A 24094-nucleotide genomic window follows, 5' to 3' on the forward strand; every position below is an offset into this window, starting at 1 on the left:
CCATCATTGGCTACTTAGCAAGTTCAGTGTCAGCCTGAACTACCTGAAATCCTGGATTCAAAACAAAATAAAACTTAGGTAATTCAGTTCACAGGAAGACTATCAGAGCCCATACAATGAATAAAAATAAAATCAAAAACAACCATATTGACAAAAGTCCTTATGAAGAAAACCGTGAGGCAAAACCAGCAACTGACAAGTGCAACATATCCATTTCATTTGATGCTCTTGCTAACTAACACCAGGTGAAAGGAGAAAGGAACTGATGGAGGACAATGGAGGAGACTGGTAAACAAAAATCTAATTAATGGGGAAAGCAATGAAAATGATCCGCCAAAGCAGCACACAGACCACAGATGGAGTTCATGAGAGTTTTATTTTTCCAACCCTACCTCTACAGAAGTGAACAACGCAACTGATCACCCTATAAAACTGATCACCCTAAAAAACTGTGCCCTATACTTCTCCTTCCACCTAGAAGACGTGGACTAACTCATCTGACACAACAGCTATGTCAACTCTATGGCCTGCTCCTCTGCTTCTCAGGGAGTAAACGCCTGCCCACGAAGGTGGAAGAACAGATAAGCTCTCTCTTTTCATCAACACTGAGTCCCAAGCACTCACTGGTCCCCAGTTGCTCTCAAAATCACATCTGAGTTCCCTGGTGACTACTAGGGGTAGGGGTAAAAATATAGCTGCTTTGTGTCTGGCTCTGAGATCAACAACGTTACAAAGAAAAACAATTAATCATGTAAGATAAAATACACAAGTTAATACCACTAAGTCACAGCTCACACAATGACATTAAATGAAACAAGTTAGTAACACAGGCAGCCTCTACTTCTACACTCGCAAGCAGGGATGGGCTTCTCCAAAACTAACAGAGAAAAGCCATAAGAGATTTATTGGAAACAAGTATTAGCAACACCATAAACAAATCAGAAAAGAGGATCAGCACTTGAGTACTTTTCTAAATGGAAAAGGTCAGGGCAGGCAGGTATAAAGAAAAGGCCTGTGTAATGTGCCACATTTACTTTCCTTGACATCTTAAACAGGGAACCAAAAAAAAAGAGAAATGGTAGTATAGAGAAAAGGGAAAAACAACTACTCTTGCAGAGATACTCAACCTCATCTTAAAATACGTATCAATCATCAAGCCCAGTGACATGGACAGGCGCCATGCAATCCTTCCGGCATGATCCATACACCCCAAAGAAGGAACCCAACCATCGAGAGACATGGTTCTGAAACGGAGACCAGACATCTCTGGAGAAAAGCATACGGAGACAATAAAAGGGTCCAGAACTTTGTAGATGCCCCAGATCACACCCTCGTCCTTGACAATAACATTACCACCGACGACAACACCAACAATTACTACTACAACAGAAACACCATAATGCTGAGAAGGGAGTTTTATAAGGATTAGCTCTTAATCTTCAAAATAATCTCAACAAAGTAAGTACTTTTATTATCTCCACTGCACAGTAAGGGTGATGGGGTTCAGAAAGGTTATATGAATTTGCTATAACTGGGGTGAGGGAAGTGGGTCAGCAGTGAAAGCACTCTCTATGGAAGTTAGGAGGAGGAGGTTACGATGTCAAGTGCACTCGGCAGTCCGTCTGTAATTCTAGCCATGGAAGGCAGAGATGGGGAGTGCCCACAGAAGCTGGGGGGCAAGCGTAGCCTCGTCAGCTCGCTCTCGAGGTAACTAAGAGACTATTCTGCCTCAAAACATGAGATGAAGGAGATGCCTGTCATCAGTCTCAGGCAGACATGCACTCTCCCAACATGTGCACCCAACACACATGAACATGCACACATACATACTACATACACATATATGAAAAGAAAAAATGTCCATTGTTGTATTTGTGAAATGCAGGCTCAGAATTTGAATTTGAGTGATAGGGTCCGTAAGTTTGCATTTTTACTATCATGATGTACTGTCTTGCCCATATGACTGTTAAACAATCAGTAGACCTGGAGAGTGCACAGTGCCTTTAACTACACAGTAAATATTCACATACCTTGCACGGTAAGCTCTGCCTGAGCTTCAATTGTCTTATTTCCATTATCAGCTACACAGAAATAAGTCCCAGCATCATCCTCAGTGACATCGCTGATCTCCAAACTACCTCCTGCTAGCAAGGCCAACCTTCCAGAGCTGGATTAAACACACAAACAAAGCAATACATTTCAGCATGAGGAAAACAATGCCTGTGAGGTTTTTCACATAATACAGACAAACACTGCTATAGTGATTAAGAAAAAATCATCAGAATTTAATTCTAGTTTGTTTTATATGCATAAATGCCACAGTATACAAATACTTTTTCATAGTCTCTGGCACTTCTAGCTACTCCCGAAGAGTTGTTACTTTTATGACCAATTCAACTTCCTCCAGCCTACTCCTGTCTCCCTATTCTGGTCAGCTTAATGGAAATTACATATTATAAAGTCTACGATGTAAGACCAACTTCACCACAGGTATGCCATGCTGAGATTACTAATAGGAAGAAAAATACAGAGGGCAAAATGTCAACTCAAACAGCAAGGCACGAGGTGACAAGTCATGGGGTACTGCCACCAGCTGAAAGTTTCCTATGGTGACCTGGCTAGGAAATAGGAGGTGGAGATAGGGCTGGGTTTGTTTAAAAAAAAAAAAAAAAGAAAGAAAGAAAGAAAGACAGGAAGGAAAAGGGAAGGACAGATGCCATTGAGTAACTCCTGGGTGTGGTACTGGGTGCAAATCAGCCAACATCCATCATTTACAATAAAGTTGGTGAATAGTTTCATAGCTCTACAGTGATATAAGCCTATTACCATAAAACCCCAAAACAATCCTGTAACAAAGAAAAAATTGAAAATCGATGTTCTCAAATTGTTTTAAAGATAGAAAGTTTAGTTAATCTGGAGAATTACAAACTAGATTAATAGACAAAGATATCTGACACAAAGCAAGGAATATAATCCTACAGGTATGCGATTAAAGCAGCCACTTTAAGTTTTTATTTATTTCATTATTATGTTCAGGCTGGTGCTAACTAGAAATGAAGTCTTCAGAAGTGACTCTGAAGACTCCAGTGCTGTGCCTGACGATCCTGGGAGCCTGTATTACCCACCATCACCCGCATGTGGTCAGGAAACCCTTTTAAAACTAGGACCTGCCCTTTGTCCCTGGAATCAGAGCTGTAACCCCATAAAGAAGGTACTGTTTGATCACTAAAGTATACTTTGTTACTGCTCACCTCAAGCATTAGCTCGTGTATTTTTCAGATCCTCTACAAAACAGAACCATTTTGACATCCCTCATTCTATTTGCTTTTTCATCTGAACATGTATGAACAAATTTAAATAAACGTTATCGATTCTTAGACTTTTAAAAAAAAACAAACTATAATGTTTTTGTGTATTTGTTTTCAAAGATGTAATAAAGATGCCTAATGCTTAAGATACTCTGTTTCTCTAGATAGTCCAGCACTGTTGAGATTTCTAGATATTTTCCCCCTTTAATCTTGAAATCTCAAATCTGAAATCTAAGTAATATATTAGGGGATAGTTCACCCACACTTCCCAGGCACTGACAAAAACAAAGACACTGAATAATTACCTACACCCATCCTGAGGGACTTCCGTGTTCTACTACCTTTCTGCTTTCTCATATTACTCAGTAATTCAGCCAGACTTGCTGCTGAGCACCTGGCCTCCCAGACAGCGGCCAGGACAGAGAGTACTGACCCTGCAACTTCCTCAAGTCCTGAAGTCTGAGACAGTGACACAAGGCAGCATTTCTCAGACTTCCCTCGACATAATCTTAAATAGTTAAGTGCCTACAGAACTAGAGGCAGAGAAAAAAAACACCTTTGTTCTTTAAAGTCTCCTGGATTAGCCTTAGAGTTCACAGAAATATTATTCACCATAATATATTCACATTGGGTAAAAAATTACTTGCTCTCAAAAAAAAAATCTTCCAACAAAACTTGGGAAAGAGGTAACTTTCCTACCATGATTTGTTAATATTGGTCACTTAGACTCCTGAGAATTACCTTCCTATGAGAACAATTGTCTAATACTCTATATACCATACATATTACCCCATTCTACCTCTCTCTAGTTCCTGAAATATTGTATCTTGAGTTTCTTCAGAGTACTTACTGTAACCTAACAAGTTCTATTACTGTCATCCTTCCACTCTAAAAGCAAAAGCTCTCTTTACTACTTGGTTCTGAAGACCTAGGAATGTACCTCAAATATCATTCAATCACTATGTGTTGAATTCTTGATCAACTAACAGGGCAGATCACAAAAACCCTCACTTGTACTCATTACCTCACTCAGTACCTTGCTTGTACCTTCATCCTGCTGGGGTATGAAGAGCTTGGTTTCATTCTAAGTGGCACCTCACATAAAGTACCACTGTAACAGAGCTGCTCTGAAAGAGTTGTTCTCAACCGGGGATGGTTTTGTTCCTCAAGGAACATTTGACAATATCTACTACACGTTTTGGGGGTCACCATAACTTGGAAGGGCACTTTGGGTAGAAGTCAGGGATGCCAGTAAACTTACAAAGCTTGAAACAGCTATGTTTTGAAAACAAAGCAGACCTAACTATTGAACCATGACTACCACTCAAGATCTCTTGAGAAAATACAACTGAAGAAATTACCCATTCCATAAAGAAGAGACAAGAGACTTGAAAGAGGAGTAGTAACAGAGAAGGCTCTTGTAGAGACATACGACTGTGAACATAGTTTATGGCTCATTAGGGCTTTAGAAAGCAAAGCAAAGGCAGGTGCGGCATCTGCCTGTAATGCAGCCCCTGGGAAGAAGGAAGGCATTTACTTACACTAAGCAAAGGAAGAAACTACCACAGTCCATGTAAGACTGGAAATGACTCAACCTGGTCAGATCTGGCAGCTCATGCAAAATTTAGGGAAATGAGACCTCATAAGCTAAGTATAATGAGGAAAGCATGCTTTTTCTTTAAACATAATAGTTAGATAAGGCATAAAAATGCATTTCAAGGATGACATATGAAAACCCTAATGTGCTTAAACAAAGCAGTCATTTCTTACATATTGATACCCCAAATAGCATTGGACTAAGTCAATTAAGGCTACAAAGAGCTCTGGGCGGCAGTATTTACCTTTCTGTGTCAAGCACGTCTTCATTCTTCATCCACCTAATGACTGGAGCAGGAAGTCCTGAGGCAACACATGGCAACACTGCACTCTGACCAATGACTTTGATCATAGAAGACGGTCGCATCAAAAATACAAAGTCTAGCATTTCCTCGGGTTCTAAAGAGAATTTAAATGGAAGAATAATTAGGTAAAAGACAAAGTACCTCACAACTGTAGCCATGAAGAACAGCTAATTCCTACTCTGGCTGTGTGACTTTATATGACAAAATAAGCAAAAATAACCCAAGAAAATTCCGTTTGAACAGCGAACATTTCCCATGTACTTTCTACATGTTAAGTACTGTGTGGGTTATTTAGGGGTCTTAGAGATATCTAAGTGATAGTTCCTGCTTACATGGTGCTTCCTGGTCAAATGAGCAACACTTAACATGAATCCATACAACACCACATGAGAGTACAAACAGCAGAGACTGAACAAAGTCAACCGCTGTGTGTCCCTTCGTACTAACTCCCTCCCTAATGTGAGTCTCCGTTCTTTTCTTGTGCCTATTATGTCTGAAAGTCTTTCTGAGTTTTCTTTAAATTAGTCTATCAAGCCTGTCACAGTAGTGCATGCCAGTAATCTCAGAAGCAGAGGCAGGTGGATCTTTGTGAGTTAAGCCAGTCTGGTCCACATAGGAAGTTCCAGGTCAACTAAGGATGCACAGTGAGACCCTGTCTTAAAAACAAACAAACAAACAAACAAAAGCCAAAAAAATTAATCTATCAATTCTTTGATTTTGTAATGTTGCAACTATCTAGATACTACTATATTCATATATCATGTATATTCACTTTCTATCGCTGTCCTCTTGCAGACAAATGACATGGCCACACTCCTATTGATAAAAGGTATTTTACTTAATGGGATTTTATTAGTATTGAAATCTGAGAAGACTGTTCTCAGGTAGAGATTTAAATCCTGTCCCCAATGTCAGGTGAAGGGTTCTCTATAGTCATGGTTACAACCACCAAAATGGCCTTTTAACCTATCTAGCCAATTAATGATAGTTTTGTAGCCATGACAACAAGTAACAATTCACGTCAGTGTTATACTTCTGGAAGCCAAGCAGTGAAAAGCCCCGCCTTTAAAAGTCGGCCAACCAACAGCTGAGCTGCCTGTGCAGCCAACATGAAACAGGATGCAACTGACATAAGACCATTCTCTCTTACCCAACATGAGCTCAAAAACTCTGTGAGAGCGCAGGAGGCGGCTGTGCTCCAAATGGCTGTCAAGAAAAGCTCTCTTCATATTTAAATAAGCAGATACCCAGACGCTGGTTCTTATTTCAGGTACTAAGTTGTGGCTCCATCATTTAACACCATTAGCACTGTTTTCCTGGATCAGACTCTGAGGAGCTGCTTGAGTACTATCTCAGGTGTAGGAAGGAGATCTGACCGAGCAAGTCAGCTAGACGGCATTACTATGTAGCAACAGCGCTTTTCTTACACTTGCAATTACTTAGCAGTACTTATAAATCTATATCTATAAATGTAAATATATTTAATCAGATTTAACAATTAATTTATAACAGCAAATTTATAACAAATACTTATTGGTTTCTATGTGCCAAAAAAAATTCCTTACTCTCCTTGAGCTTACATACTAATAATGGGAGAAAGGCAAACTAGATACTGTCTATGACAATTATGCTGATGTATCTAATGGAGGAGAAGGAAAAGCATTGGAGGTGAGGAATGATAGGTGTTGTTTGAAACAGAATATCTAAGGAACAATTTACTCATAAAGTGACATTTGAGCACTGAAGGAAAAGAGTGAGGCACACACACGGTTCTATGCAGGGAGAATATCAAATAGAAAAGCTCTAACGTAAAGCATTTAGAACTGTTCTGAAAGCAAACACTGGTCACAACCGAGAGAGGGGTGGAGAAAGGTAAATGGGGGAAAAGAGGTATTAAGATTAGAGGCCAAAATCTTTAATTGTGAATGACATAAAGAAACCATCAGGAAGTGTACTGGCTACATTTTAGATCAATTTGACACAAGCCATGGTCATCTGGGAAGAGAAAACCTCAACTGAGAAAACACCTCCATCATGCTGGCCTGTAGACAAGCCTGTGGGGCATTTTCCTGATTAGTGATTGATGGAGGGCCCAACTCAATGTGGGCAATGCCACCCCTGTGCACATGGTCCTGAAGCGTAAGAGAAAGCAGGCCGAGCAAGCCATTCATGAGCACACCAGTAAGAGTGTTCCTCTGTGGCTGTGCTTTGGTTCCTACCCTGACTTCCCTTAGTGACAGAATGTGACCTGTGAATTTTAAGACAGACTTCTTTCCCAAGTTCTTTTGGTCATGTGTTTTATCATAGTAATAGAAATCTAGCTAAGATGGAGCAAAGATTGTCTATTTTGAAAACTGGTTACTGAAAATACACTAGGATAGGAATTACATGGGCAGGGATGGTAACAACTACAAAAAAAGAAACTATATGTAAAGGAAAATCAGTTCAAGGTCCATCAGCCACACCCTCACAAGTGACAGCTCCTAAGGGTGGTCCTACACTGCACGCCAGTTCATGTTATAAACAACCCTACGAAGCAGTCATACATGTCTATGAACAGGAATCCTGAACAAGTCAGGGGCAGCCAAACTATATCTCTAATTTGAATTTGAAGTGACAAATACATAAAGAATTAAGCACTCAGCAGGTCATAAAGCAGCAATTGGCTGTGTTGACAATTAGATCCAAGTGAGAGGCTATGAGCAAGAAGCTGCATAATTGAAAAGAAGATGCAGAAAGCTGACTATCAGAAAGAGTGAGAAGGCACAAAAAGCTGGGAGAAGCTAGGTTTACCTTAGAACAGGAGTGCCATGGACATGTCACCCGTTACCTAGTAAGTTGGTGCCTAATAGTTATTGTTCTACCTGTCCCTTACGTGAACTACCTTGAGCAAGATTCTTTTAAGTAAAACAAACAAACAAACAAACAAACCCAACTAACTATAAAAAGGTATCCTACTGCGGGAAGGTAGAAGAGAGAGGGCTGCCAGAGGACACAAACCTAGGCGTGGGAGCACACAACCTACAACCCCAGCTCTTAGCAGGGTGGGCAGGAGGACCAATTAAAGTCATCCTGCCTCAGCCCCTCAAGTGCTGCGGTTAGAGTCTGTGCCGTCACGCACAGCTATCCTGATAAATTTTCATTTTTATTTTATTTGGTTAAATTTTGTTTTTTAAAGACAGGGCCCCTCTGCATAATCTTGGCTGGTCTGGAACTCTGAGATAGGCCTGCCTCTGCCTCCTTAGTTCTGGACTAAAGGTGTGTGCCACCATACCTAGCCTCTGATCAACTTTTAACAATGCATCAACTAAACAATGGGGTTTCTTCTTCTCTTCCTCCTTCCTTTTTTTTTTTTTTTTTTTTTTTTAAAATACAGGGGTCTCACTATGAAACTCTGGCTGTCCTGAAACTCACTATGTAAACATAAACCAGGCTGGCCTTGAACTCACAAAGACCTGTCTGTCTCTGTCTCCCAAGTGCTGGAATTAAAGATGTACACCACTACACCTGGCTTTAAACAGTGGATTTTTATGGCTTTAACCCCTTTTTATCTCTTTTAAAAAGACTGAACATACTAAATCAATAGTAATATTTCTCACACTTTAATGGTGTTTATTAAAAATTATAGCAGAACAGTTTTGTCTACTAAACACAAAACCATCAGTCTTGACAATGAATTAATACCTTGAAGAACTTTCAATTCAGCTTCATCACTAAACTTTGGTGGCCCACCACTTTCAACAATGCAGCGGTAGAGTCCCTCGTCTCCTTCAGTCGCATTGCTGATAACCAGTGTTCCACTTGGAAGTTTGACAATCCTGTCATCCAAAAGAAGGGGCTGTCTGTTCTGTTCCCATCTAACAAATGGGACCAAATCTGCATTAACTTCACAATTCAGAATTCCACTGTTTCCAACATAGATTGAGGAAGGTTCTGGTTGGCTGGTAAATCTTGGAAGACCTGGACGAATAAAAAAATCAAAATAAAAATGTCATTAAATATTACTCTAAAATACAGGCATATGAGTTAACACCAAGACAGCTTATGTAGCCACAACATATGGTATAAGCAGGGCCAAGAAGGTTCATAGATCACATTTTGACTAGATACACAGATACAAAGCAAATAGCTAATAAATAACCACATTAAGGATAACCTGCATCCGATTCCTCATAGCTGGAAAAGCAAGGTGCAGTGTGGAAAAGGATAAGGAGAGAGTAAATGCTATGGTACAGTCCATGAACGAAGTACTCAGTGTAGACGTAAGGATTATCTAACTATCGATATAGAACTATGTAGCTATAAAAGTGTGGGTAAATATGAATTTGGTATATAACTAATGAACATGCATTAACATTCAAGTATACGCATGCACGCGCACACTCCCTATCCCTGAATTAATGTCACTTCTTTAACAATGAGTCCAAATAGGGACTTTATCTTGATTTTTAAGTATCATGCTTATTGCAAGAATGTTCCTGGCTTGGAGGCTGATTCTAAGAGTGAAACAAGGAAAGGATAAGATAAAGATGGGTCCTCACTTTATGTCATTAGATCGAGTTTTAACCTTAAAATATAGAAGAAAGAACTATTTAACACAGAAATCAAGACTGAAAAGTTTGTAGAATGATGACACTAACACATTACTAAACCACAAACAATCTGTTGACTCATGTTAATAGTAACTAAAAAGTGGAGTAGAAGGAAAAGATCTACTCAATAGAGATGACAGAATTAGGAATCACGATAGGCATTCAGCAACTACTGTCTTAATAACTGACTTAGGCAACTACCTTATAGTGGATGTTATAACTATTACTGAAAATTGATGAGAATTTGATGGTATTTATAAAATATCAAACCATTTCTTCCCCAAATAGTAATCATTGATTGCAAAAACACACGTTATTTTGAAGTGCAGAAATACTACACAGATCATTTTAAGTAATAAAGCAAACACCCATTAGCAACAAAACTTTACATACGTCAGTGTACCACACTGAGAACACGGTATTACTTCCATGGTATTCCTCCCCAAAATGAAAACTCTCAATCTCTTCACAGGAGGAAATCAAACTCAAAATTAGACAAGGAAAACCTGAGGCCCTGTTATATATCAAAGGAGAATAAGAATATAATTATAAAATGACAAATGTGATCTTAGACCAGAAAGGCTGGCTTCTGCCTCCCCCGATCTGTGAAATCTGTATTAAATGACAGTATTTCATCACATTTTAAATTCTAATGAAAGTCTATGGTTATTTAGGAGAATGTCCTTGTTTTCAGGAAATTCATACTGACACATTCTGGCAGATATAAGAGTAACATGTCTGCCACCTTCTACTCTTAAAGGTTCAGAGGAAAATGTGTATTTGGGTAATAGGCTAGGTAGTTTTATGTCAACTTGACACAGGTACAATTATCAAAGAAGAGGGAAGCACAGTTGAGAAAATTCCCCCATAAAACTGCCCCACTGGTGAGTCTGTGAGGTGCAGTCTTGATTAATAACTGATGTGGCCCAGCTCACAGTGGGCGGTGCTACCCCTGGACAGGTGATCTTGGGTGCTAAAAGAAACCTGGGCAAACAAGCCACGGCAGCAAGCCAGTAAGCAGCATTCTTCATGACCTGTGCTTCACTTTATGCCTCCAAATTCCTACCTTGCTTGAGTTCTTACTCTGGTTCCCGACCTGATGGAATGTGACCTAAGAGATACAAACTGAAATAACCCCTTCCTCCCCAACTTGCTTTAGGTCTGTGTTTTGCTACAGCAATAGAAACCAAACTAAGATAGGAAATGACAAAGTAGACGTTAAAAAATGTTAACCAGGGGATCATGAAGACATGTGAAGACTTGTAAAAGCACATGAGGTTCCTTGGTCTATCTTTGTAACTACCCTCTAAGTTTGAAATTGCTGAAGTTCTAAATATTCTATTGATGCCACAGAACATAATGGCTAAGAGCATTAATTCACCACTGGAATCCCAATCTTGAATTTAAATGAACTCCACCTTTTATGGTATATAAAGGTGGTAAGTTATTGATTCTAAGCTTCAGTTTTCATCAGTTAAATGAAAACTAATAGATCTCAGTGTGATTAAAGAAGTTAACCCAAGTAATTCACATGGCACACTGCCTAGCATATAAACACTTAAGTACCATCTATTAATAACATATTAGATGTAATTCTAATGTGCTCAGAATACAACGAAATGTCTCTGTAAAGACTCAGAGATTCATTATGAAGTTATTCTAGGCTGATTTTATGATGGTGAATTAATCCAAATAGTAACTAACATCTATGCTTTCTAGTTTTCCTATGTATTTTATTATATTACTGAGATTTTCAAAGGAAAGTACTAAATATAAAAATCAGGGGATAGGTAACCAACAAAGATAAACATAGAATTTAATAAAGCTAGGTGGAGAGAACTTAACAAATCAAAGGAAGAATTGTGTTCTAGGTTTTTAATCAAAATATACTCCCTTCAGAGGTCTTGTGAAAATGACTAATTTTCAAAAGCATAAGCCCATAACAACATATGGGAATTTGTCAGACAAGAAATTTCAAAGAGCTCTGAACAGGGAAAGCAGATGTAAGAACTAGTAAGTGGTTTATCAAGGCAAAAGCTGCCTCAGCTTCCTGTGCTCCTGCTGCCTCGGCAGAAGTGAGAGAAAAAGAGTGGGACTGAGACATGAAGTTGGCATGAATGGATTGACGATGTCTGTATTTAGACCATGCCATTCCCTAATCTTTGAGCATGAAATACACACAGCCACACTACTTTCCAGACAAAACAAGTGTCATTTGTGCAGAAATAAGACAGCCCAGAGAAAAGCATCCCCATATTTAAATCTATGAACTACCTCTTAATAGTCTTTGAAACCTCCCTGTTTTCCAGCCATAACTAAAACTAGTTCTGTTTGTAGCAAAATATATCTATAGTCTTTTAAAATTGCTAATTTGGCAGTATCTTCTTAAATTAATTTTGAAAACACTTTTTAATAAATAACTTATAAACCATGAAGTTTCCCACTTGAAGTACTCATTATGAACAGAGCTATGAAATCATCTCTATACGCTAATCCTTTTAGCGTCCCTTAAAGAAACTACTCATCTGTATCGCCTCCTCTGCTGCACTCATTTCCCATTTGCTGTCAGGTACTGAGCCCTCTCTACACAGTTCCCTATTCTGGGCACTTTGTTTATATGAATTTAAACAGTGCACAGTCATTTATGACCAGGGTCTGGAAATTACCATGATATTTTTACAGTTCAACCATGTAGTCATACTGCATTATGACGTCATTCCTTTTTATTGATGAAGAGTATTCCACTATATAGATATTTCATATTTTGATTATCCAGGCCTCATCTGGTAGGTATTTAGGTTATTTTCACCTTTTACTCATTTTGACTAGTGCTGCTGTGACTAGCAGTCATCTACATTGTGTGGTTGAGTGTTCTCAATTCTCTTGAAAACTGGTAGATCATATGGTAATTCTGGCCAACATTTTAAGGAAATGTAAAAGTGGTATCTTTTTAAACTACACCCATATAAGCAAAAGGGCAGCCTTTAACTGTCAGTGGAGAAAACAGGAGGAAAGGCCAGAAAATAGAGAATATTTGAACAGGAACTCAACATTTGGTACAGCAAGTGCTACAAATGGTTAAAAAGTGGAGTGTGGAGGGGTGGGGGCAGGGAGTAGCTAGTAGAATGGTAAGAAATGAGGCTAGAGAGCTGGATGCAAGCTCATAGGAGAAATCAAGAGTTTTATGGTTAAGAAAACTGGGTATTAGCAATGTTACAGAATGTGAAAGTGCTCTGATCCCAGTGTGAGGCTAGACTGAAGGAAAGCACAATAAGGTGGCAGACCAGCAACAGGGGTAGACTGTGGTAAGGAAAGCCAAAGGTCATCTCAGGAAAGAGAAATTAAACCAGTACAGAAAAATCAGGAGGCAGACACAAGGGTTTTGGTGGTGGGGTTTAGTGCACAGCAGAGAGAAAAGGGATATGAGTAAGAGACCAGAAAAGAAATGTTAGAGCACAAAAGAAAAGCAGAAGCCTGGCCTAAATACATTACAGAGGAGGTCAGGACACCAGTGTACTTACACACACTGTAGAAAGTATGGGGGAAGGGAAAAAGAGGAAATTCCCTGGAGTTAGATTGTGTCCCTTCATTTTTCTTTTTCTACTATCTGTGATTGTGGATGATTAATGCAGTATTAAGTCATATCCAAGTTAAATTTTGAGTATTTGAGTCTAAAGGCAAAAACATGGTATCATCCTCCAAGTCAGTGGTTCTCAACCTTCCTAATGCTAAGAACCATTAATACAGGTCCTCACGTTATAGTGACGCCCAACCATAAAGTTATTTTTGCTGCTACTTTATAACTGTAATTTTGTTCCTGTTATGAACTGTAATGTAAATGTCTGTGTTTTCTGATGGTCTTAGGCAAACCCTGTGGAAGGGCTGAGAACTGCGGCTCTAAGTGAATGAGCATATCACTCTGCAGTGGCAAGAAGCAGATGGCCATCACTGTCAGGCCCGTCCACACGCACTTGCAAGACCAAGGTGAGTAAAAAACAACATGGCCCTTCACGAGATGACTTCATCGGACAGTCAGGAAACCCTACTAGAGAATACATCTTTGGTAAACACTTCTTATTTCTCTAGATCCTTGATTTCTCTTGCATTCACCATCATTTAACAAAGATCCTTTGAAAGGGAGTTAATATCCTCTTTACAACTTCCTGCTTTCAGTCTGCCCTGCATGATGATATGTTAGGAGCAGGATATTTGTCTAAGTAAATACTGTCTATTTCTTAGTTAAAGGTTAATGTACTGGCTTCCTCTATAATAGCATTCACACCAGGCTTCTCTGTATCATTTATGCTCTAACAATCTCTTTTACTGTCTCTTATTCATATCTCTTTCCTCTTTGCTGTCCACTAAACCCAACCACCAGGAATCAGGGTTCTGGCTTTACTAAAGTTTTACCAAGCCACAATGGTTATTATGAGTAGGTTTTAAAGACATTAATTTTCCAACAGAACTACCTCTATTTCTAACTTAAAAAAGAATAAACTGATAGCAACTTTGAACCTTCAGACAGGCACAAGAAAAAAAGAAAAAAAGCACCAGTTTGTTCTCCACAACCCTAAGCAAATGAGTAGTCTCATAAACACGAGTATACATACAACTGGCATCCTAAAAAAATTACCAATTAAGTGAAAAGTACAGCACGCTGTTTTTATTTAGATTTAGATCTTATAAACACAGAAAATCCAAGTAAATCACTTAACAGGACTTACCTGCTACTGTGAGCTTGGCTGTTCTGCTGACGATAGTTCCAAGATTATCAACCGTGGCTACACACTGATAGAAGCCTTCATCGGGCTTATTGTGTTTGGAATGCACCACATTGCTGATGAATAGAGATCCATCTGGGAGAAGCTGGCGGCGATCATCTGACACTAAGTTTAAAAAAGTCCCATCTTTCTTCCATTCAATATTTGGAGAAGGCTCAGAATATGCGGAGCAATTCAATATAACAGAAGAGCCTCTAACTGACAGTGTGTCTACTGGCTCCACCAGAAAATAAAACGGAGTGAATGTTCGAACACTGGCTCCTAAAAAATAACAGAAAAGGACAAGATAAATAAAAATGTCTTCTGCTATTTCTATAAGAATATACAGATTAATTTCAGATTATTGCTGAATATGATACACCACTGGTGTCTAAATAAATTTTACTGCTAAAAAAACAAATGATTCACTTATTAAAAAACTTGTGATAAGCCCTATTAGATACTATGAGTAGCTAATAAAAGTCTAATTGAAAACTCCACAACAGAGTTAAAGTTCTTGTATTCAGTCAAGTTTTCCAAAGAACATAAAGGAGGCAGAAAACTGAAATAAAATATCCTTTACATTAGTTATTTGCACTTTTAATAAATTCAATATACATTTTTCAAACTTTCATAGTAGGGTATTCATTCTCTTGACTTATAAGCAACCACTGGTGATAATGATCACATTTCCAAATACTCCCTTCTATCTGACTTTATAATATTTTTATAAGGAAAGAAATATTTTGTAGCCTGAGGAGACATCTCAGTGAGTAAAGTGCTTACTTGCTGCACAAATATAAGGATCTAGGTTTAGCTCCCTGCCACCTACATAAGAGCCGGCAATACAAAGCATGCCCGGCGATTCCCAGAAACTTGCTGGCCAACCAGTTTAGCCAAAACAGGAAGCGCTAGGCTACATGAGAACACCTGTCTTTAAAACTAAGACAGACGGTAATAGAGGAAGACACCCAGTGTTGACCTTGGTTCTCCACAAGTCCATGCAGGGATATGCACATCTCCCTGTGCATGTGTGCATGTGTGCATGTGTGCATGTGAACAAACACTTTTTTTATTCTTTCATAACTGAGATTTTATTGATTGAGGAACAGAGTACACAGACATTCCAATTCCTATCACACATTCCCAAACTCTAAAGAGTCACACTGTGCTCATGTATGCAAATGAAGAGCTGCATATTGTTTCTCTTTGAACTTATCCCAGTGATGTTCCAGCCTCAAACTCAGCAAGTTTCCTTAAGACCTGTCACAGCTACCAAATGCTCATGATCCTCAGTTCCACCAATTTTATTATCTACCAGTTTCATATAATCCTCAGTTCCACCACTTTATTTTCCACCAGTTTCTCAATTTTATGTCACGCGCAGAACATACTCTAAATCTCCATCTTTCAGAGCACATTGTCACAAATGTTAGGAAAATGTACTGCCATGACCACAGGCATCACAGTTCTGACAGAGCAAGGACCAAAGACTGGGTTTCTTACAAAATGGCTCTACTAGAAACACGAGACCAGATATAACTGAAAATATTCCAGACACAAATGCACGACTGAGACCCCAAATTGCCATTTGTACTGTAGGATAAAAAAACTAGCCCCCTCTACGGAATGTTATGGTGACCCCCGAGACAGCCAAAGCCTCTCCTGATCAGTGTCCTGCTATTTCCTGGTTGTATCAAAAGATAAACAACCAGCAAATGATTTAACCTCTTAAAAAACCATTTACACTTTAAAAAAATGGGATGAGGTAGGATTCCCTCATCTTCAAAAATGTTTCTAGAGCTACTAAAAAACTTGCATTTACAAAACAGTTGATAAAAATATTCCTCTGGATTGTACAAGAAGGGAGGTGGGGACCACGTGATGGATTCTCAGTTGGACTTGGCTTCTTTCTCTTCTTCAGAGCCTGGACTCTGGTTTTCTGTCTCTCCATTTTCTGCAGGCAGATCTGCAGTTTACTGGTCAGCCACTTCAGCCTGTTTGCCCTTTGCTCCCCTCTTCCCTTCCCTCCCCTCTTCTCTTTTATCTGCACTTTTTTGTCTGATGATGTATCCTTCCCATGGCCCTTTTTCAGCTTCGAGTCCACCTTGGCAGGGATAGGCTTGGCCAACAGCCTTGCAGAGCGGTGCTCAGCCTTCCTCTTGGGCATCGTGGCATGCAACACCAGATCTATCATGGAGCTGCACTGCCTAGCTGCCAACACACGAACTGCCCACAATTTTTTTTAAAGTAATCAATATTTTAAACTACATGAAATTAATGTTATTATTGGGTATGTTTTAAGAATATTACATTTTCTAAAGATTTATTTATTTAATATATATGAGTCTCAGACACACCAGAACAGGGCATCAGATCTCATTACAGATGGCTGTGAGCCACCATCTGGGTGCTGGGATTTGAACTCAGGACCTCTGGAAGAGCAGTCAGTGCTCTTAACCACTGAGCCATTTCTCCAGCCCCAGAATATTACATTTTTAAAATACTTTTTAGATTATTTTATGTGTATGAATGTTTTGCTGAATGTATGTGCACTGTGCACATGTTTTGCCCACAGGAATCAAAAGAGAGAGTACATGCCCTGGAAGGAGTTATATAGATCATTGGGAACCACCATGTCAGTACTAGGAATCAATTCTGGGTCCTTAACCACTAAGCCATCTCTTTAGCTCCTATCAAATTTTTTGTTAACTTTTTTCTCTTTTGTTATATTTTTATTTCACTTTTTACATTTACTTTTCATCAAGAGCTCCTTGTGATGTAAGAGCACAGGAGAACTCAGTTCAATATTTCTAAGTCTTTGGTGGCACTGTGAACATATAAGAAAAAAATTAAAAATAAAACTTTTGTTATAAACTTTGCATCTAAAGTCAAATAAAGCTTCACCCTTTATTGAAGGAAGGAAGGAAAGAAGGAAGGAAGGAAGGAAAGAAGGAAGGAAGGAAGGAGGGAGGGAGGGAAGTCTATTGTCCAATTGGTATGTAAAGTATTCAAGCTGTAATCAGGCTTCGTCTTCAACAAAGTGTAACTCAAACAATGACATTAAGACTGTTATTTATAAATTATTTAAATTGTGACTTCAAGATACACTAATCCTGTATTACAAAATGAGTGATTGGTTCTAAATAAATGTGAAACAGAATGGCAGAAGGAAAAACAATAAATAGAAACCCTTGTTTAAAAAGTTTCCCAACACTTAGAAACCTACACATATTCCAAACCAATATTTGGTATTAGAGAAAAAGGTCCTAGTCTCGATTCCACAGGCTGAGGCCTACGAAATGTTATGTGGCAAGTCTTAAAACCTCGGGAAAGGAACTTCACAATCTGTGAAATGTAACCAGAAGTTATTTTACCTATTCCTGTTAAGATGTCTACTGTATTAACTTTCTAGACCTACGGAAGGTACAAATGGTAGCTAAACTGTGTTCTTACTTCTACCTTCCTGTGTACTGCACCTGTACTACACAACCTAAATCTAACCCAGGAACTCAAAGAGAGCATTTATTAGCAGTGAAAACACGCACGTTTAACAGTTTAAAACACATTACATATACAATGCACAAACAATTCAAAAAGAGCTCTTCACAAATATCTCAGTACTGACCCCTCTTCTACAAGTCTGTTGCACACATACAACATTGAGAAAGCTCAGTTACAAGTTGCAGCCTGGCCAAGAGAAAAATTAAGAAATATCCTGATTTCGGAGACATAAAAATGTGACCCAAAGCATCAAGTTTAAAACCAATGAGCAGGGCTGGGAGATGGCTTAGTTGGTAAAGTGCTTGGTCCCCAAGTCTGAGGACCTGAACTCAGTCCCCCAGAACTCATACAAAAGAATGCTGTTGTGGCCCTGGGGAGGTAGAGAGAGAGGGGTTGCTGGGACTCAGTGGCTAGTCAACCTAACCTAGTTGATGAACTCCACGATAACAAGAGACCCTGTCCCAAAGGAGATGTGTGGCAGTTCCGAGCATGGCTCCTGAAGTCTTCTGGTCGGCACACAGATGTATGCACACACACACACACACACACACACACACACACACACACACACACACACTCACACACACACACACACACACACAGAGAGAGAGAGAGAGAGAGAGAGAGAGAGAGAGAGAGAGAGAGAGAGAGAGAGAGAGAGAGAGAGAGAAACTTTTGAAATAAAGTCTCACGAGCCCAGGCCTTGAATCCTGAACTTGGTAAGTAAGGGAGGGTGGCCCTAAACTTTTGATGCTCCTGCCTCAGCTTCCCAAGTGCTGGTATCATAAAGATACCATAGCCATCACATGAAGGTAGCACAGTTAAGCATCAATTTGAACTCAAGGTTCACAGTTTTCAGCAAATACTGTCTTGTAGGATATGTTTCTCAACCCCTCCAGGCCACCACCCACCAGAGGTAGTGGAAAAGAAAGGTTATTAGGATATGGGAGAAGTGGATCTATTTAGCAATAGTTCTTTGGGGCGACTCCAGTCTTTGTTATTCTCTGTCCAGTCCACTCAGCAGACATCACACACGAATCAGCCAGCGCAGTTCAATCCAAAAGAAACCATGAGGCTCGCTGGTCAGCCTGAGTCCACTAAGGTGGCGAAGCCACAGGAAGCTCATGAGAAGTTCTGTGGAGAGTTTCTCGCTATGAAGTCAGCACCAGCAAAGCTCTGCGACAATATAGGCTGAACCCATGATGCCTACTGTCAGCGAAGACTACTGAGGTGAAGCAGGACGGACCAAAGCTCCCACTGTCCGTGGAGTCGTAGTTACATTCTTTCTAAACATCATGTGTCCTTTCAGATGTTTGCTATAGCAAAAACAGCCTTTCACCTGTGTCGGTTTCAGCAAAACATTCTTTACCTGTCTGTCCCAGCAAAACAACATTATAACCTGAGTCCCCAAAGAAACCAGAAATTTCCATGTCATGGCTGTCTTCCAAAAACAGTCTGAAACACGTCTAAGAGTTCTCTGAGGTGCCTTGGGCTATAGCAATTTGTGATCTGCTAGCTAAGAATTTGTATTTTTCCAGTAATTTTTATTCAATCGTATTCCTAATATGCTTCTCATGCAGTAGATAGGTTTCACCTCTATGTTATATAACAAATAATTTCTAAAGCTGAGATCATTATTTAAAGTATGAATAAGATCAGAGTCTCCAGTCTATCTAGCTAGTTAGTAGCATTTCTCTCTCCATGCTAAGACTTTGTGACAGACGTTTTGTCAATTGTGATGTTTCTAAAATATTGTATAGAAGAAAAAAGGGGCCCAAGAAAAGCCAAAATAACTTTATAAAAGAAAGGAAAGGGCCTTCATGTCTGTTCTTAGAACTATTAAGCAACCACAGTTCAGAAGCAAAGGATTAAAGAAAAGGTCACCAAACGGACTTTAAAGCCTATAAATAGAGACACTTTGGGGAAGAGAATGAAATGCAGACTCTCGGAGAGGTGACCCCCAATTGCTCTTGCAGAGGACACAGGTTCAGTTACAGGGAATCCAGTGCTCCACTTCTGGCCTCCTTAGCACCAGGCACACATGTGGTCCACTTATATATATGCAAGCAAACATTCATGTAAATAAAATAGAAATAAATCTTTGTTGTTAAAATTGAGACAAACTATTCAATAAATGTCACTGAGACAACTGATTATATGGGGGAAACTGAGATACCTGCCTGTAACATGTAATAAGAGCAAGCATTTATGTTTCTGGGTGCTACACACTGTTCTAAACAGTTTTCACATCTGCATCACTCATTTATGAGAACTGATCCTAGAATCGTCTCCATTTCATTAAAGAAAGCAACACAGAAATGTTATGTAACTTGCAAAAGGTCACACAGGTAAGAACAGAACTTGAGTCTAAGATCTCAAATACTACAATATATCACTGTACACGTCTATAAAAATTCATTCCAGACATACATAGAAAGTATGTAATAAAAATCATAGAAGAATTTTAGGAAAAAACAAGTATAACCTTGGAGTTTAAGACAGGCTTCTAAATAAAAAGGTGAAACCTCACAGAAACAGAATAAAGATAAACTTTACTTTTCTTGAATTTGAAAAAACACACAATTACAACACTTTTGCAAAGCACAGAAACAAAGCAGGAAAGCGATAAAGTAGAGAGAAAATGATCTCGCATACAAGAAAAGAATTGAAGAGTTCAAACTACTCAGCAGAAAAATGGGCGAGACTGTACCCCAGTAAAACTATCACAGTTCACGGCAGGATGGCCCGCATCCACTCATATAGTTCAACAGTCCCCGTGCCTCTGAGTATCATCCAGTAAACGCTGAGCAACGTCTTTAACTGGCCTAGAGCTCTGTGGAAAATGAGTAAGGCCAAAGAATGTAAACTATAGCTTCATGAGTACTGAGTACATAAACACTGAGGAGGGCAGGGAAGTGTGTACCAGTTTGTTACTCCTGGTTACTGTGAAGGGAAAAGAGGAGAAGAAAAAGGGGTAAACATCTAAATACATATAAAACAGCTTCACAATTAAAGAACTCATTCAGTGTTCAACAACCCTTTGCAGAGACCAAAGAAATACCTTTGTAAAGGCTCTATCGTTTAACAGTTTTCCTTTTGGCACTGCAGAGAGCTCAGCTATCTATGCAAAGCTGACCTGTAAGTTTTACCAGTCCTCACCGACATCTACTTTAGACTGCATACATTAGTTTACTAAGGCCAGAGCCACTGGACAAAATACGTTGGAATAATTCTAATGGATCCTGTCTGGTATCTCCTTCATTTCCAAGTCTACAAATTTCTCACTTCTTAATAGAATAGTTCTCACTTCTTGATGACTCTTCCTCACTTTTTGATAGACTAGTTCACACCTTTTGATAGAATCCCATCCTAGGAAAGGACACATTCACAGGGAACTACTTTTAGTTATAATCACCATCCCCACAACACCAACAAATCTAACTGTATGCTTCATACTAGCTGTAAATTTTATAGTGCCTAGAGTAAGTTATCGACACATGGTATTTTAATGCCAGCAGAAATAAAACCCCTGCTCTTTTTCAGGAAGAAGTACAAAGTCCAGTAGCAGAAATTCAAAGCAAGCCTATTTATAAACCTAGAAATGAAAGCAATCTGTGTAATTTTCTTCACTATAAGAAAGTTATCTCATTACAAACTAAGATTCTACTCTCTACACATGGACAGACCCACGGCTTCAGTTGCATTTGTAGCAGAGGATGGCCTTGTTGGGCAACAATGGGAGGAGAAGCCCTTGGTCCTGCCAAGGCTGGATCCCCTCCCACGGTAGGGAAATATCAGGGCAGGGAGGCAGGAATGGGGAGGGCAGTTGGGGAGGGAGAACACCCTCAAGAAGAAGGGGGAGGGGGATTGGATAGGGGATTTATGGACGGGAAACCAGGAAAGGGAATAACATTTGAAATGTAAATAAAAAATATCCAAGAAAAAAAAGAAAAAAAAAAGATTCTACTCTCACATTACTTCCTATTTCCTTACACCTCAGTGTTATCTCCCAAACCACCTCCCAGTGCGACATTTCACCTTATCCTTTTGTGTTCTACACTGCCATATAGCTCAGTCTTAGGTTCTCAGTTTTTAATTAAAAATCTAAAAAAGGTGGAAGGTTAAAGTGACTTAATATTCAAAGAGTACAACTTAATATATTTATATTTCCAATGTTACACAGATATTTAGAAAGTGACAAGTCTTCTCTACCTTTTTACTACATAACGTCATAGCTATTTCAGCTCCACAGCCACTCTCTGCACAGACAACTCTTCCAAAGACTGCACTGACCTTAAAAGCAACATCCTTCATACCTTCTAACCACATTTCCCCCAGCAGAAAACATGTTCACCTTAATCATAAGTTTGTAGAGCAAGGGACAAGTAGAAGAAACAAAAGAAACAAAACAGAAATAAAGAAATCCAAGATCTAGTCTGGGTTTTTGTTGTTGTACTTCTAAGACAGAACGGGAATTATGGACAAAGTATAAAAGTATAAAAATAATAATTTAAGCTTCCTGAGTGTTCACTGTGCATTAGGCACTATTTTCAGGCTTTATGAAATACCTCAGTCCACTTCACTAAGATAATGGTAAGATAATGGTAAGAATTATCATTGCCGACTGAAAACCTTTTGCTACAAAATGATTAAAAAATCATTCCAAAATAGATAAGCTAGCTGAACCAAGGTCATAATCATTACAAATACACTATCCAATACGGGTGATGCATGCTGGGAACTTGAGCTACTGCTAATCTTAACTGAGATACATGTAAAATGATAAAAACTACATATTAGGTTTAGAAGACATGGATAGCACAACACATAGGAGCGCACAGTATATAATAATGTATGCTGATTTACATGTCATCTTGAAAATACTTACTAAATATTAATAAATTGATTTTCTTTTTTACCTTTTAGTATGGGAGTCAGAAATTTTTAGTTTTTGTGATATTATTTCTACTGAGAAAGGCCTAGAAGTCGACTATGTTTTCCTTCACCAACACTAAAAGCAATCAAATTTTCTAAGGAAAAAAATTGCCATTATTTTTTTTCAAAGGGTAAAGGGTAAATGGAATTATGGCAGTCAATAGGAAGGATCAAAACTAAATTCTCTATTAGATGTCAAATTAAGTAGCTAGTCTGCAAGATGAACAAAGAAAATTAGGAGTTTAGCAACTATCAGCAGGCAATCTCTTAACACCTATTCAGAAATGTTTACTTAGAAACAAACTTTTTGCAAATTTCTCACTTAAAGTTTCAATAATAATTTATTCGTTTTGATGTTTCAGATTGCTGAAGGAAAGGTTTCTGGAACAGAAATCACTTACAAATGATTTGTTAATTACAAAAGCAGAACTATGCTTTAGGAGGTGCTAAACTTCAAGAGGGGCATCTAGAAGGAAAACATAGACTACTAAAGGTATGTCCTGTCCCCAGTCCCTTCCTATCTTTTTGCTTCCTGGTTGACATGAGTTAAGTAGCTCTGTTCTGCTAACATCCTTCCACCATGATGTACAACTGCCTCAACCCAGGTTTGAAAACATAGAGCCAGTGATCAGGAACTGAAACTTCCAGAATTGTGAGCCAAAATAAATCCTTCTGCTTCACACTGCTTTTCTTCTGTCTCAGTAACAAAAGCTCTAAAACTGGCTGGGGGCAAATTTTACAGAAAAGAATTCAAGTATCACACAGAGGAGCCAGAGATGTAACTCAGCTGGTAGAGTACTTGTCCGGCATTCACTGCCCGACTTCTATTCCCCAGCACCATATAAACAAGCACGGTCATGAGTACCTGCAATCCCAGCACTTGAAAGGTACAAGTAGAAGGATCAAAAATTCAAGGCCATCTTTAGCTACATAGCAGATTTGAAGCCATCTTGTTATATAGAAGCCCGTCTCAAAACAAGACAAAAATGTCATAAAAGTCCAAAGACAAAGGAGCAGAGCACAGCAGAAGCCAAGGAACTATTTGAAAGAGGATGAACTGTCTTGACCCCATCCATTATATACATACTGAGGTT

The 24094-nt window shown here is 39.0% G+C and overlaps 1 protein-coding gene across 10 annotated transcripts in view; it reads right to left on the reverse strand.

The window, feature by feature from the left end:
- Neo1 (neogenin 1) overlaps positions 1-24094 on the reverse strand; it is a 153079-nt gene that overhangs the window by 91481 nt on the left and 37504 nt on the right. For 5 of the 10 annotated variants that reach the window (XM_032909403.1, XM_032909405.1, XM_032909407.1 and 2 more), the window contains exons 2-5: positions 14526-14843; positions 8894-9169; positions 5150-5303; positions 2031-2167 (exon numbers count right to left, since the gene is read on the reverse strand). In XM_032909403.1, the coding sequence (XP_032765294.1) occupies positions 2031-2167; positions 5150-5303; positions 8894-9169; positions 14526-14843 (885 nt within the window). Of the gene's footprint in view, positions 1-2030; positions 2168-5149; positions 5621-8893; positions 9170-14525; positions 14844-24094 lie in introns of those variants that run through there. The other 5 variants (XM_032909401.1, XM_032909400.1, XM_032909399.1 and 2 more) reach the window with 2 other exon arrangements.

This window comes from Rattus rattus, chromosome 8, assembly GCF_011064425.1.
Source record: "Rattus rattus isolate New Zealand chromosome 8, Rrattus_CSIRO_v1, whole genome shotgun sequence".
Taxonomy (NCBI): domain Eukaryota; kingdom Metazoa; phylum Chordata; class Mammalia; order Rodentia; family Muridae; genus Rattus; species Rattus rattus.